The 13,277-nt window shown below is 40.2% G+C and overlaps 1 protein-coding gene across 1 annotated transcript; it reads left to right on the forward strand.

Moving 5' to 3' along the window:
• The first annotated feature begins 5,094 nt into the window (after positions 1-5,094).
• Positions 5,095-12,295, forward strand: gdf6a (growth differentiation factor 6a). Its single transcript, XM_020633792.3, has 2 exons — positions 5,095-5,818; positions 10,033-12,295. The coding sequence occupies exons 1-2, from the start codon at positions 5,458-5,460 to the stop codon at positions 10,992-10,994; spliced, it is 1,323 nt and encodes a 440-aa protein (XP_020489448.1). The 5' UTR covers positions 5,095-5,457; the 3' UTR covers positions 10,995-12,295.
• The last annotated feature ends 982 nt before the right edge of the window (positions 12,296-13,277 follow it).

Consider the following 13,277-nt stretch of genomic DNA (forward strand, 5'->3'; position numbering starts at 1 on the left):
ACAACATTTAGAATCAGCTGCAAAAACAGAGTTTGCAAATCAAATCTGAATAAATATAGAACCATGAATAATCTCTTCTGTCAACTGTTGGTATTTTCTCTTTATTTTGATGTAGGGGTCATTTATATATCCTTAGTAATATCAACTTATTAAGGAAAAAAATGGTATTCTCAAACATGTTTAATATCCTGACTCTGAATTATTTAATTTGAAGTTTATGTTTTGCTGCTGTTATCATACCCAATATGATGCAATCCTGAAATCCAACAGAGGAGTTGATCAAATTTCCAATTTCAAGTACATATTTGACAAAATATCTGTTGAAAGACATTTATATTTTCTTTTGGAGAAAGATCCACAGTGGAGAGTAATTGTGTCTGTATTGTGTCAAACGATATCAAAACATGGAAGAAAGAAGAAACTCTTTCCAGTGTTACAACCCGGCTCTTAGGCTGCAACAAAAACAGGAGTCGAAGACAAGCTCTACCAAAATAACACCACATTTATTTACAATGCTCAAATGTGAGAACAAGGTGAGAGAGAGAGCGTCTGTCCTGAGAAGAGGATTATATAGATGAGGACTACACCGGGCCAAGGTGCAGCTCATCCCCTGATTACGACCCCGCCTTGACCTGAACCTGTAACAGAGAAAAAACAAGCAGCACGGTGTGCAGGGCTCGTCACACCAGAGTCACACATTTATTTTGTCTTTCAGCACTGCTCCTTCAATACAACATTTTTAATAATGACAAATCATTTGAGCTGTTGTAAAAATGTTCTCCATATAATGAGAAATCCCTGCACGTTAATTACCAAGGTGTTGTACAAATGATCTTTGACTTGATGAAAGTTGACATTTCTCCAGGATAATGTTTCACAAATCGTTTCAAATCAAACTGAGACCTGGGAACTTTTCATATAGCATATAACACACTTAAAGACACAGGTCGTTTATAACATCCTTAAATCTATCTTTGGATCCAATGCAATGAAACTGTCATGATTCACATCATGGCAGCCCTTCCTTCCCCTTTTCTGGTGTTGTTTGTCATTCCCTAATCCTCATGTGTCTCTCTCCTGTCTGTGTGAGTTTGGTGGGTGGGGCTCATGTTCTCAGGTGGCACCAGGTGCAACTAGTTGGTCATCAGGATCTCGACTACAAAGACTTCCTTCTGCTTCACCTCGGCGCCAGATTGTTTCACCTGCTCGCATGGTATTGTACTCTCTTGGCTTCTCTGGATTCTAGTGCTCATTGTGATAGCTTGTGTAGCGAACCCCGTTTTCTTCTCTACCTTGCGCCAGATTGCTGTTCGTGTTTTTTGCTTCACCTCACCTGTGCTTTTTGGACACCACTCTGGGATCACGGACACTACCACTGGGAACCTCGCACTACCCCTCCTCCTTGCACCTTTTGAGTCACTTTTGGAAATAAACCTTTATGTTATCAACTTGATCCTGCCTACCTGAGTCGTGCTTTTGGGTCCAGAATTTGTACTAACCGTAACAGAAACAAAGTGTTTTTAATGACAGGTTGAGAATATTTGCTGCAAAAAAAGGTCTATTCTATCTTCAGGAACTCTTTTTAACAAAAAAGTCAAAGAAATTATTACTCGTGTATTATTCCTAGTTTCTTTCCAACACACACAGATGTTCTTTGTGTTCAAAACAAATAAACTTATGTAACAAGAATTAATAACTGATTAACAAGAAAAAAGATTGTGCAAGTCCAGGACTTTACAGACCAATTGCCTTAAAATGTGCAAAATAATGGAGAAAATGATCGTTTACATGGCAAATAAAGGATACATGTGTAAATGTGGTTTAAGGAGAGGATCCAGCTTTGGGACATGATATTAGGACAGTGCATGTAAGCAGTAGATTGAAACTAGGACACTAGGACAATGGGAAAACATAACATGGTCGGCCTAAAGAAAGTTCAAATTACGAGGAAAAAGTCATGTTGGCCAAAGTCAAAATAGTGTGATTTAAAAAAAGTAATTGAGAGAGTCAGATTTATGTCATAATGTAAGACAACAACCATCATTCTGAAATGTAAAAAAAGTCCATTGCATGTCTATGACAGTGTCACAATATTAACTCACTACGGGGAAACATTTTCATCTTAAGCAGGGTCCTGTGTTTTGTAGACATATGCTGAATTTTCAAGAAAAAGCTACAGTAGTTCAAATGGAATAAAAAGGTCCATATCTTAAAAGTTTGCCCATGCAGGCAGGACTAAGCCTTGCACACATGGGCAAGAAACTGTCAGGAAGTGGAAAACAAGGAACTGGACCCAATTGCAGGTATGGAAGTAAAATATTTAATTAAACAAAAAGATTTTAAAAAAACAAAACAAAAAAAAAACAAAATCTGAAAAAGGGAAACAAGGAGCCACTAGGCAAACACTGGAAGTCACTCAGAAGCATGGTAAGTATTTTTTTTATTTTTTATTATTAGATGCAATAGCGTGACAAACTGGGGACAAATACATGACAAGCAGACAAGGTCAGGACAGCTACAACAAAATACAATCAAAAAAATAAAGACAGCAAAATACTGAGACATGCATGAGTTGCATATGAAAATATATAAATCAGTATGAGCATCTATAAAGAGCTATATGTTGATGTTTTGAGCCGTGGTGACTGGTGGTCTTCTATATTCTGAAAAGTATCTTAAGAGATATAGGTTTTATCTTTGCTATCATGAATTACATGAACTACATACCTCACTGTGATTTCAGTGAGGATTGGCTCACTTACAAACTCATCAAATCACTCAAAGACAACAACAGAAAGTTGCTCTAACTATCTTTCAATAACTTTATATTTTGAGTTACACCTCCACTACATATATGTTCATTTCAAAATAAAGGAATGTGTCATAGTTAAACCTGGGCTACACTTAACAATATCATCAAGCAGGCGTCCTAAAGAAACATTGTATTGTTTTTTACCCAGCCATTTATTCCACTCTTTCACAATCAGGTGATCTCTTAGCAGGTCCTCTGTGCGATTCCCAGAGTCTTCCTTCTAGTCAACATTAACTTAAAGGTTTGTAAAATATAGTGTTTTCAATACTGTTATTGGTGTGCAAATAAATAATCTTCTATAGGTCATCTATGTAGCATTTAATGAGGCGCACAAACATGGTGTGGATCATGATTGTAGATGGTTTATAAACCAATTATTAATCATTGATAAAATATTCATTATCCATCTGAAACATATTTGTAGATGCTTTACAAAGTATCAGTAAGGGATTATAATCTTCAGTTCCAACTTTATAATAACATCCAAATAATGTTAATAGACGCTTTATAAAATATTTACAAACCATGAACAAATATCTGGTCCATATGTCTCTGTAATGTTTATAGATGTTTTATAAACCATCTCTTAAAGGTTTATAAATCATTTGGTCATCATTAACAAACACTTTATAAAGTGTATGAAATGTTATAATGTGTGCATCAATAAACTGTTAACATAACATAAATGATAGCATTACAAATCATTAGCTAACATTATTAACTATCATTTCATTGTTTGTTCACAGTAATTAACTATTAACTAATGGTTAATTAACCCTTATTTACCCTTTATAGATGATGGTTATTATAAAGTGTTACCATAAAGGTTGTATGTGGTAGGCTACTGTATTAGGACTTCTTTGATATGACAGGGTTCAGTTAGGCAATTTACCAGGATATTTCACAGTTTGGAATTTAAAGGTGCACCATGGAGTTTTGGTCGAAAAATGTGAAAGTTGGATAAATTTACAGATTCTGTGGTATATGTTCATAACTATATACAAACTGTCCTCAGAAAAATATTTGGTCCCTGGAACAATGTTTGAAAGCAAGAAGTTGTGGTCGTGGGCCGCAACAGTGAAACCATAACCGTCTCCTGGTAGTGTTTTAGCTCCAAAACAGAGTTCCAGGGACCCCTTTTGTCCTTTGAATAAGGTGTTTGTATTTAGTTCAGAAAATATAGCATGGAACAGTTTTACTTCTCAAACTTTCAAATTTCACTACCAAATCTACATAGTGCACCTTTAAATTAGATTAAACAATCAATCAATTTACAAATCTCTCCTCTTCCGATCTGTTGGTGGATTTTGCTCCAGGAAAGTCCTGTGATGCATACGGATGCCAGGTAACAGATTATGTTTATTATTTATTTATGTTTTTATATACTTTTAAATGTGTTGATGGCACTAGGAAATACAACCTGCAAGTTCAATGCCCTAATGTGCATGCTTACTACAATGTTTGATAGTTCTACACTTTGCTCTCAATAAAAAAGACGATATTTAATTGAATGTTTGGAAGCTGATTAGGACTGATAAAGGATATTTAAATTGCAGATTTTCCAAGGGGACATGAACGCAGCATTTGTCGTCTCTGTATCTTCCGTACACTCCTGCACATGGGAAACATCAGCTTGCAATAAGTAGCAATGGCCGCTAGAGGTCAGTAGTGTCGTTTCAAAGTTTTTGATGTAGTTTGATTAGGTCGACACCAGTTGCTGAATATTTTGAGATGAATGTGAGCGAGCCTCAAGGTTTTATTTAAATGCACGACACGCCTGTGCTCAGTGTATGTAAGTATGTTTCTATGTATTTATGTTTAGATCAATCCTTCTCCCTCCCTTCTTCCAGCAAACTGTCTTATCCCACTAATACGTTAATAGAATTAATAATCGAGCACTAAAAAGTGTCAAATTCAGTTTTGAATTATGTTTCTTTCAAAGATGCAATTGCTTTATGAGTACCTGATGCAAAACGACGACTTCAGCCTATCTGTGCGTACAATCTAATCTAATCAGATCTGACATGTCCTTCAAAGCGGCAGTGCTCCAAATACTAGTGATAAGCAGGACAATAACTTTGTTTCTGTTAAAAAACAAGTGGATTTACATATTTTTTCCACCATAAATTTATTGATAATCTAAAGACACCCATGCTGCTCAGACATGTGTGGCTTCATTTATTTCTAAGACAAGAGTCAGCATAATTAGCCATGATTTCATTTTAATGTAATTTAGTCAAACAATTAAAATGACGTAAAGTCAGAGCTGGCACGTAAAATACAGTTAACACAACATATCTATGGACAGCATTCAGCATTTGCCTGCTAAACCACAATTACTTTTCCAATGGCGGTACTTTGGCTTTTTTATGCGCGTCCGTTTTGTGGTCTGTGACATGAAATCGTTTGGGAAGCCCTGCACTGAGCGACCATGTGGGCGTGTTTCCCTCGGCCCAACAGTCTCCGCTCTTGTGTTGAGTCCAGAGCGCAAAACGCATTTCTTCTGGTGGGATAGGGGAGCGCAAAAGCAGCAGCTCTCCGACCCTGACGCGCACACCATCTCCAACTCCGGCGGCCCCCTGAATCCAACTTCACTGAGCGGGAAATAAAGAGCTTCTTAACATCTCCCGGTGACTCCTCCAGCCATGGACGCATCTCGACTCGTGACGCTATATCTGGGCCTGCTGCTTGTTTTCCTTGGGAATATACCGTGTTTCCAATCTGCTGCTATCATCTCTCCCTCTGCGCCGAGGAGAAACAGGGGAGCCAGGATCTCTCATCAGGACGGACAAAGGTCATCCAAATACCTGAAAGACATCTTTACGTCTTCGCATCCTATCGTTGGCCATCACAAAGAAGACCTGAAGGACGCTATTGTGCCACATGAATACATGCTCTCCATATACAGGACATACTCGGCTGCAGAGAAACTCGGACTAAACGCAAGCTTTTTCCGCTCTTCTAAATCTGCCAACACCATAACAAGTTTTGTGGACAGAGGAACAGGTTGGTTTCAGTCTGCTGCAAACTCCATCGACTCACTCTTGCATAATTCTGTGGCACAGTTTGTCCTCGGCTGACATGTCTTATATTCTCCTTTTGTGAAGAAAATGTTACTAAAAACTAGTTAATCAAAATTAAGGAAAAGCAAATGCACGGCGGAAACTTTTACGCATGTTGCGGAACAGGTCAAATGATGTGTTAATGTAGTTTTACGCGCACAAAATACTCTTTAATCACAATATTTGTTAAAAGAGTCTTAAGAGCTGCAAAGTTACATGTTGATGATTAACAACTTTTTCATTATAGACGGATCTTTAAGCTGCACAGCTGCCATTCCCGTAACCTTTTCCGAGTATTAAGTTATATTACGCTTAAATTAACCTCCGGGTAACACGACAGTAAAACACTAATTAAGGCGCTCACTAAATGAAGGCTGTAAATCACTGTCAGTGCAAACTGCAGCATAACTACTCCGCTCCCAACCACCACGTGAATACGTGAAACTTTTCATTGCTATAAGACCCTATTGTTCTTCTTTCATTTTCGATTTTTTTTCATGTAGCCTATACGTCCAAACACAAACCTTGAGCACAAGCCTGAACATTAAAAAATACAAACTCCATAAATCCAGAACATTGGAAAAAGTTCAATTTGCTGCCATTATGGAGCTCAGTTTGGCCCACTTGTGCTGACAAAGGGAGTTGGGGGCCATGGCAGAGCGGCTCGGTGTGAGAAGCAGGTGTTTGGGTCAGTTAACATGTGTTACCAAGCGACTTGACCAACCCGCATGGACAAACACTAACTGATAAACACTAACACATCCACCACACATCCAGGAACATAAGCCGAGTTAATCTTTGCTGGAGAAATAAAAGCTATCTATGTTTGCATTCCCTTCTGTCTGTCTCAAATACTGCCAGTCCCAGAATGCGCGCTGCAAAAAAACATCCATCACCACGAGATTTACACTACAGAGAGGGATGCTTAAATCACATTATCTTCCGTTTGGGCTGCAATTAATTCTTTGCATTGTACGTTTCTTTTCAATTAAAGTTATATTAAATAATAAAATCATAGATCAAAGGATACTACGTTTTCTCTAAATCAGCCAGACTCCATTTAAAACAATAGCGTCTTTATCCCACCCTAACTTCTTTTTTTTTTGACCAAAAAGAAGTTTTTTAAGAATTAAGTTAAAACTAAAAGGCTCCTCACTGTTGCCATTTCTTGCAGTGTGAACTGATTTGATAGGAGAAACGCCTCACTTTCTCCTGTGATTTTGATGTGATGTGTCACTGGCTCTGACCCCGAGCTGTACCCTCTGAGAGCTGCTTGGCATCGAACGGCTGGTTGGAGTATTTGAACTCGGTGATCCAATTGAGTGTTCATGTCATAACATATCAAACACTGTCTATTCTCCCATATAATGACCCAGCTCGGCCACGATGGGCACATCACCAAAAAAACAACGAGAGGAAAAAAAAAATGGAAGAGCATTTTCTGCGCTGTGAAGTGGTTCGTATTTATTTTCCCTGCGGAACCTCCCTTTGCGACCGCCACTTTAATTACGGAAAATTATTTTTCTTCCCGTTCTTTCAGCTCAAGCGTATTTGGTTTCTTTTGGGATTCCTCCCAGCATCCCCAATGTGTTGCATTGCATTAACCTGCTGAATGAACCTCAGCTGAGAAGTTTCATTATTCAAAACCATCAGGAAAAAAGACTCATGAGGCAGCTTTGTCACCCGTAAAGTAACAGCTTTTGCGTCTTTTACGCATGAATTATCCATGCAGGTTTTACCGTGTGCGCACCTATGATCTACAGGTGCTTTGGCTTCCACACTTTTGTAGGTAAATGAAGTTGGCTTATAAAACTAGGCAGGGTATTTCCTGGAGGTCACAAAGGCAAGATCAGAAAAGAATAACTCGAATCTGAAAATTACTTTTGGCACTTGGGGTAACTCATTAAAGCGCAGATGGTGCAGTCCGGCCTCTCTCTCTCTCTCTCTCTCTCTCCCTCTCCCTCTCCCCTACTCCATCTCTCTCTCTCTCTCCTTCTCTCCAACAGAGGCATAGATGACAAAAACATGTTTTTCATTTGTCAAAATACAAGATACAAGGTCATACAAAAGTGCGCCGGGTGCAGTTTTAACCACAAAGTTAAATTCATCGAATTCCTCCCCAATTATCCACCGGCAGGCATCTTATGCGTTAAGGGAAAACGCGTTTTAAACATAGTAATGAAATTAAGACAACTTTGTACATTTTTAACTGTCAACACGAATATCTCTCAGTGGTCCAAACAGTCAGTCAGTCAGTCAGTTAGTCCGTGCAGGCGCGTTTGAAGCGGAATGTTGTCGTTGGCAGGATGGGATGAAATATAAGAGGGGAAGTGCTTTAATGAGGAAGTTGGGAATTCAGAACTGTTAATTATTTGGTGAACTTGTATTCGATTTGTTTGAGGTCTTATTAAAAAAAAGAAAAAAGAAACCTAATTCAGACCATACGGCACAAATCCCTGAAACGAGCACAAGGTTTCAATCTGCTTTTACTGCTGGACTCGGCACTCGGCAGGGCTCACGGAGGGAAAATGACAACTAGACTCAAATACCTCCTTGGAACAAAGTTTTATAAATGATAACACAGGGATACAGAAATGCCACTGCTATTTTGGTTAAACAGCCTTGAGATAGAAAAGAAGGGAATCACACGCTTTGATTTGATTAAAGTAACACTTTTGGATTTAAATTTAAATTGTATTAAATAGGTTAACATTTGTGCATATATATTTTCACATACCTAAGCGTAAATCATTGGGCCCTTTTCATTTGATGAATTCTTCTTCTGATTCTGCATTGAAGCAAACTGCTGACAATTTTAGCAAAAACATCCCAACAAAAGGTTAAATGTTGGAACTAAGATCATTATATCACTCCCAATTGCCATTTTTTTATCCCCTAAAAAAACATGGAACAATACAAGGACTTTGTTTAAGTGGAATTTAATCAAACCAAGTAGAAAATATATGCCCCAGGTTGCAGCTTGATCAAATATGCTGACTATAATTGACACTAATACAAAACTTTGCTTTTAAACACAGTAGAAAGTGCATTTCACATTTTATTTTAGATTTAAAAAAATGCGTTTAGTGAACGTTGCCGCCTTTTCATGCATTGTTCCACCCTGTTAGATTCCAGTCTCATTGGATCGCCTCGGTGGAATATTTTTGCAGGCCTCCTGGGTCTGCAGCAGAGAATAATGCATTAATTGTGTATTGTTTCTTTGAGTGTACAGTATGTCGCCTTTTGGTCCGTTGTGTCTGGCAGCACCCAGGGCCCTTCACATCACTAGGCCCCTTGTTTTGTTTTCTATTCTTTTTTTTCCTTTTGCCTCACAACTCTGCAAGAGTTCCCCAAAAAGAAAACATGTCTGAAGTTCTGATTTAAGAGCTTTAGAGACTGCAGAGAGGGAAAAGTTCACTTCCACCCCTGTCAAGGAGCTGGAAATTAATAATTAATCTGTCATCAAGTGAAACGAAGGCAGAATATGTTCCATTAAAACATGCTGGCTTTAATTAAAAGCGGCATTGCGTTTCATTTTGATTCGATTATTGTCATTGCAACGAATTTTTGCCTTAGCGAATATGCTATATGCCTATCACATTTATGTATGCGAGGACGAACGATTCGGATCTCATCGTTATGACATGAAAGTTGTATGCTCTGAATAACAATAGGTTATAATTCCCATTAGTCGTTATGCCAATAAGGTGCAAATAAAAAATAAGGAAGGTTAGAAACTACAGTTTACGGTCGAATCATTTAACACTTTTTGGGTTCTTCAGATGCAAATAATTTTGTTATACTGAGAAATGTTAGCATTAAATCGAATCAAAGAAACTGAAGAGAAATTGCAGTCTTAATTGGTTTAAGGATGTAATAATACAAAGATTTTTAGGACGGTACAAAAGTTTGATCAATAACAAACATGATGTTAACTGTAAGCTTTTCACTTGTCAGTTACAGTTTGTTGAAAAACAAGACAACTGAGAGAGGGGGGAGAGAGAGGGAGAGAGAGAGAGAGAGAGAGAGAGAGAGAGAGAGAGAGAGAAGGCCTCTGTGGAAGAAAATGAGTCCCCCTCCCATCCTCCCCCCTCCCTCTGAACACTGTACACCCTAAGTGAATCTGACTGCAATTATTTTCTTCTTTTATCCTTGCAGACGATCTTTTGCACTCTCCTCTGCGAAGACAAAAGTATCTGTTTGATGTCTCAACCCTTTCAGACAAAGAGGAGCTGGTCGGGGCGGAATTAAGGATATTTAGGAGAGCGCGCGGGGATTTGAAGAGTCCCCTGCAGACCCCAGGTCTGTACGACATCCAGCTCTACCCCTGTCGCTCCGACAGACTGCTGGACTCCAGGTCCCTTGACCCGCTGGACTCCACCAAGGCCGGCTGGGAGGTTATGGATGTGTGGGAAATGTTTAAAGCACACCAGCATCATCACCATCATCACACCCATCAGCAGGGGAACCAACTCTGCTTCCAGCTCCGCGTCACTCTCGGTAAATCAGACACCGAGGTGGACCTGAGGCAGCTGGGGCTGGACCGGAGCGGCCGGTCCCAGCGGGAGAAGGCCATCCTGGTGGCCTACACGCGCTCCAAGAAGAGAGAGAACCTGTTCAACGAGATGAAGGAGAAGATCAAATCTCGGAGGTCGGTGGGCGACAAGGAGGAGGAGGTGGTGGTGGTGAAGGCGGCAGCGGAGGAGGGGGTGTCGCTGAGGGGAGTGAAAGGAGAGGGGCCCCGGCGGCGGCGAAGGACGGCGCTGAGTAACCGGCACGGAAAGAGGCACGGGAAGAAGTCTAAATCCAGGTGCAGCAAAAAGGCGCTGCACGTGAACTTCAAAGAGCTGGGCTGGGACGACTGGATCATCGCGCCCCTGGATTACGAGGCGTACCACTGCGAGGGTGTGTGTGACTTCCCCCTCAGGTCGCACCTCGAGCCGACCAACCACGCCATCATACAGACGCTCATGAACTCCATGGACCCCAACAGCACCCCGCCCAGCTGCTGCGTCCCCACCAAACTCAGCCCCATCAGCATCCTGTACATAGACTCAGGGAACAACGTGGTGTACAAACAGTATGAGGACATGGTGGTGGAGCAGTGCGGGTGCAGGTAGCGGCCCTTCAGTTCATAAAAAAACTTTAAAAGACTTCACATCAAATATGAGTCTTGATGGGTCCCTGCAGAGAGCTGAAGCCCTCAACGGTCTGAAATGCTTTGACGCGAAGGTGATTTCTGCTATTTATTCAGACTCAGCACAGTCACAATAATTCACACTCTTTGCCTTAAAGTGTTACGCCTTCATTCCGATCCACTCAACAGGTCAGCGCTCATCAAACAGGCTTTTGTTACCCAGAGTGAGACGTGTCCATATGGCACAGGGACTGGGTACGAGGCGGCATGGGAGCCTGTTGTGATGGGAGCCCGGCTGTGCACCTGTTCGTGCCGAGAGCAGAGGACAGCGCTCTGCCTGTCAGCGCTTTGTTGCAGCTCTGCCGTGTGATCCTGCCTGCCAGGCCGGACTCTTTTGGGTCTGTGCATCCAGGCCGTAATTGCCACCGTCCAGCTGGAGTCATTACAGACCCGAGCAAGTGCTTGTTTCCCCCCCAAAAAGGGGGTGCATATGTCATACCAAACACGCACTCACACACAAACATGGACTGTTCTGAGCAGAGGAGATAAAATGGTGGTGACAGTAATGCCGTCAAGAGATTTTTTTGCCTTACTGGAGACCAGTGGACAGAAAGGACACACAGAAAGACTCGTGCCTGACTGGGCTCCCGTTGTTTAAAAAAAATAAGCACATAACTGAGGCGAACTTTTTGCTCAAAAGTCAGCATCTTTACGAAATGCACTTCCACAACTGACTGCGCGAAGGACACGCAGATCAGGCAGAGAGTCCATCTTTCTGTTGACGAAAATATAAGAGAAAGACTTGCGAACGAGACGATATTTAAATGCACATTAGCTTTGAATGCACTGCTGTTCATTATTTTTTTGAGTTGTAAATATTTGTACAGGAATACTTTACAAAGTGCAACGAATAGAGAAATGAGAAAACGGCATTTCTTTGTAAATATACAAAATGCACTCAAATCGGTATAATTTCTATTCTATAATTATTTTATTATTTGTGATGTACAGAGTTTCATGATAATCATATATTTCGTACATTGATAAGAGTAATTTAAGGTGTATTCAGTTTTTTTTCGCAGAGGGTGGAAATAACATTATTAATGTCTACCTCATAATTGCATATCGGATCTGAGTTTTGAGGTGCATTCAGTTAGAGTGTAAAGAGCTTTTTCAATGATATATAAGATCATTTATTTACATATATTACTGGATAATATTCCACACCATTACTGTACAAATAAAATTCAAAACAAAGTCTGGTACTTCTGATGATTAATGCAACTCTTTTTGGCCTCATTTCATTTGTTGGAAGTGTTGGTTAGAGCCTCCAACTACAGGAAAAACACAGACAATTACAAAAATCGCTGGCCACTCAAGGTATACGAGGCCAATACATTTTTCAGATTCAATTTTTGGATTAATCACATGAAAAGAAAATCACATTATTATTTTTTACTCTCTGAAATCCTTTATTTCTGGTTAACATTCTATTGTGTGACTATCAAGCATATATCCAATCAGGCTAAGAACAAAACACATATTTCTTATTCCTAGAGAATACATTTACATAAAGTTAAACACTGTATTCTTATGAGACCTGTTGGGAAATAAATACTATCATGGCTTTATAGGCTATCTAAAATGAAAGTTTTATAGCAGTAGGATCCAACAATGCAGAGCATATGGAGCACTTATAGTCTACCTTTGCCTTCAGGTATGCTAATCTATTCTTCCCCTCTGTAAACAGTCGCTCATCATAGACAACAAATGTCATTACTTAGGGACTGTCTGCTTCAGGATGGTGCCCCACAGAACATATATCTAAACATATGGTGACCATCCAAGCAGAAGGAAATCCACTGACTGACTGTCACTGATATGGCACTGAATGCACAAACCACAACTATTTCCCAATGAATTAGCCTGCCTGGGTCAAGTTTACTTAACACTTTAATGTTTCTCAATCTGTGGATGAAAAAAGTTTGAAAGAAGGGATTGCTTCCATATAGGCTATCGACCTTGGCCTGGAAACAATTAGGAAATTGCTTTGAAATGTTATATGTTGTCCAGGCTCTTGTACAGTATCATGTCACTCCCCACATGTTTGCTACGGGGAAACAGAGGATGCTAAGTGCACTCTTTAGCGGTCGCTGCAAATGACTGACACAACAAGCATTCCCCTGAGTATAACCAAATGGCCCTCCAGGCTAAACGTCTGGAACACCATCGCTGGGGTGCTGCTGTCAGCCACGCTATCCCCGCT

The sequence above is a fragment of the Labrus bergylta genome, chromosome 8 (genome assembly GCF_963930695.1).
Source record: "Labrus bergylta chromosome 8, fLabBer1.1, whole genome shotgun sequence".
NCBI classification, from domain to species: Eukaryota; Metazoa; Chordata; class Actinopteri; order Labriformes; family Labridae; genus Labrus; species Labrus bergylta.

Excerpts from the sequence above, each read along its gene's own strand:
- gdf6a (XM_020633792.3), top strand. The coding sequence starts at position 5,458 with ATGGACGCATCTCGACTCGTGACGCTATATCTGGGCCTGCTGCTTGTT. Across the intron at positions 5,819-10,032 it reads TTTTGTGGACAGAGGAACAG|ACGATCTTTTGCACTCTCCT; the intron begins GTTGGTTTCAGT and ends TTATCCTTGCAG.